Source organism: Oncorhynchus masou, chromosome 22 (genome assembly GCF_036934945.1).
Source record: "Oncorhynchus masou masou isolate Uvic2021 chromosome 22, UVic_Omas_1.1, whole genome shotgun sequence".
In the NCBI taxonomy this organism is placed as follows: Eukaryota; Metazoa; Chordata; class Actinopteri; order Salmoniformes; family Salmonidae; genus Oncorhynchus; species Oncorhynchus masou.
Window position 1 is genome coordinate 1,057,160 of NC_088233.1, and position 2,119 is coordinate 1,059,278.

The 2,119-nt window shown below is 45.8% G+C and overlaps 1 protein-coding gene across 1 annotated transcript; it reads left to right on the top strand.

Moving 5' to 3' along the window:
• The first annotated feature begins 438 nt into the window (after nt 1–438).
• Nucleotides 439–1,844, top strand: LOC135508619 (forkhead box protein B1-like). The gene has a single exon (XM_064928861.1). It carries the CDS (start codon nt 456–458, stop codon nt 1,374–1,376), a length of 921 nt encoding a protein of 306 aa, XP_064784933.1. The 5' UTR covers nt 439–455; the 3' UTR covers nt 1,377–1,844.
• The last annotated feature ends 275 nt before the right edge of the window (nt 1,845–2,119 follow it).

Sequence of the window (2,119 nt, forward strand, 5' to 3'; positions counted from 1 at the left end):
GTTTACCGAGCCTTTTTACCCGTTGCTCGGGTCTTCAGATGGAAAGGATTTCCATTGGCCCAAGGTGTCCACGTAAATAGGTGTCAATGAAAGCAGATTATGCCTTTCACCGTGAGGAGCCCCCTCCTCCCTGGGTGGTTGTCATGTGATATGTAGAGGTGGCACATTAGTGGAGCTGCTCTGGGGGGGGGGGGTCTATTATATGGCTGTCACCACAATCAACTATCACACGGCAGAAAAGGGAGGACATGGAAGTGTAGCTGCTACTTAGCTCATCTCAACTCAACTTCTATCAGTTCAACTTTTACTGCAGTAGGCTACTACTCACGTGTTTTGTGTTTTACGCATGCAGAATATTTCATTTTCATGAAGAGTTCTAAGAAGTTTATATAACGAAGCTAAACTAAGGGGAACGAGTTGTTTGAAGTAAAGTGTTGTGAAAGAATACTGCCAGGATGCCCCGACCAGGGAGGAACACGTACAGCGACCAGAAACCTCCCTACTCCTACATCTCCCTCACCGCCATGGCCATCCAGTCCTGCCCGGAGAAGATGCTCCCTCTCAGCGAGATCTACAAGTTCATCATGGACAGGTTCCCTTACTACAGAGAGAACACCCAGCGGTGGCAGAACTCCTTACGACACAACCTGTCCTTCAACGACTGTTTCATCAAGATCCCGCGGCGTCCGGACCAGCCCGGGAAGGGTAGCTTCTGGGCTCTGCACCCCAGCTGCGGGGACATGTTCGAGAACGGGAGCTTCTTGCGGCGCCGTAAACGGTTCAAGGTGATGATGATGATGGCGCAGGAGCACCTGGCTCAGTCCAAGCAGTCTGACGCAGCCCATTATCTCAGGCTTAGCGCCCTGGCTGCCACCGGCACACACCTCCCTCAGATGTCCAGCTATAACTTGGGAGTGTCACAGCCATCAACTTTTAAACACCCATTTGCTATAGAGAACATCATCGCCAGAGAGTACAAGGTTCCCGGGAGTCTGGCGTTCTCCACCATGCAGTCGATACCTGCAGGCTACCCGCTGCAAAACCAGTTGACTGCGGCCTGGCCTCACATGTACAACACTATGGTGGACCCTGTTTCTCCTATCTCTATGAGCGGTGACTACGTGGCCTACCGCATGCCTCTTAAATCTCTGTGTCACAGAGGACAGACCCTACCCGCCATTCCAGTGCCCATCAAACCCAACCCGACCACGGTAGGTCTCTCGGCGGGGCTGACGCGACACACATCCGCCTTCCTTTCAAACTCTCCCCAATCTCTGAGCCCCACCTCCCCGCAGACAGACACCAGCCAAAGCAGCCCCCCTACTCCCAGGGAGACTCACACCACCCCGACACTGCAGTCCGTGGCAGTGCACTAACATTAAGAACTCTACAGAACTCTTTATAAACTAGACCAGCAGGCTCTAACCAAATCCAACGTTTATTTTGACTTTTGCCGCTGACATCTTGGGCTGAGAATAACTACAGTTAATTAAGGCAATAGACTTCCGTGCTGCAGTGTATTTTGATGTCGGTGTTTTGCTTTGAATGCTAATTGTCTTCTAACATGGTACCAGCAGAGAGATAGTGAAATATTGCCGTTCAACTTAAAAGGTATTCGTTGTGTCAGTTTTATCAGTGTGTTTTGTAAATTAGTGAGGCAATGCAAACAGCGGCTTGTCAGGCGCATGAAATATATTTACTTTGATTTATTTCTGCTATCTATGTAAAAATAACTAAGTGAATTGTGATGTTTTTTTCAATCTTAAAAAATAGTAAGGGGAACTATAGGGTCTTTACTAAATGCAAAATAAATATGTGAATAAATGTGAATAATTGCAAATAAGTTGATATGAAAATGTTGTAAAATACACTTTTTAGTTAAATGAATTAGATATCTATTTTGCAGTAGCTTTTATGTGAAGCTGTAGTGTAAAGCCATTTAAAACCATGGTGATATACATGTGATTAAAATATGTAACTGTTGACTTTTCTATGTTAATGAAAAAGCATGACTGCTTTTGAAAAGTGTTCATATAGTCTGCAATGAATTAGAAACCTGGTCATCGAAATATGTTCTCATTAAAATAGTGTAAACATTATAATGGTTGGTGTATTCTGT

Excerpts from the sequence above, each read along its gene's own strand:
- LOC135508619 (XM_064928861.1), top strand. The coding sequence starts at position 456 with ATGCCCCGACCAGGGAGGAACACGTACAGCGACCAGAAACCTCCCTAC.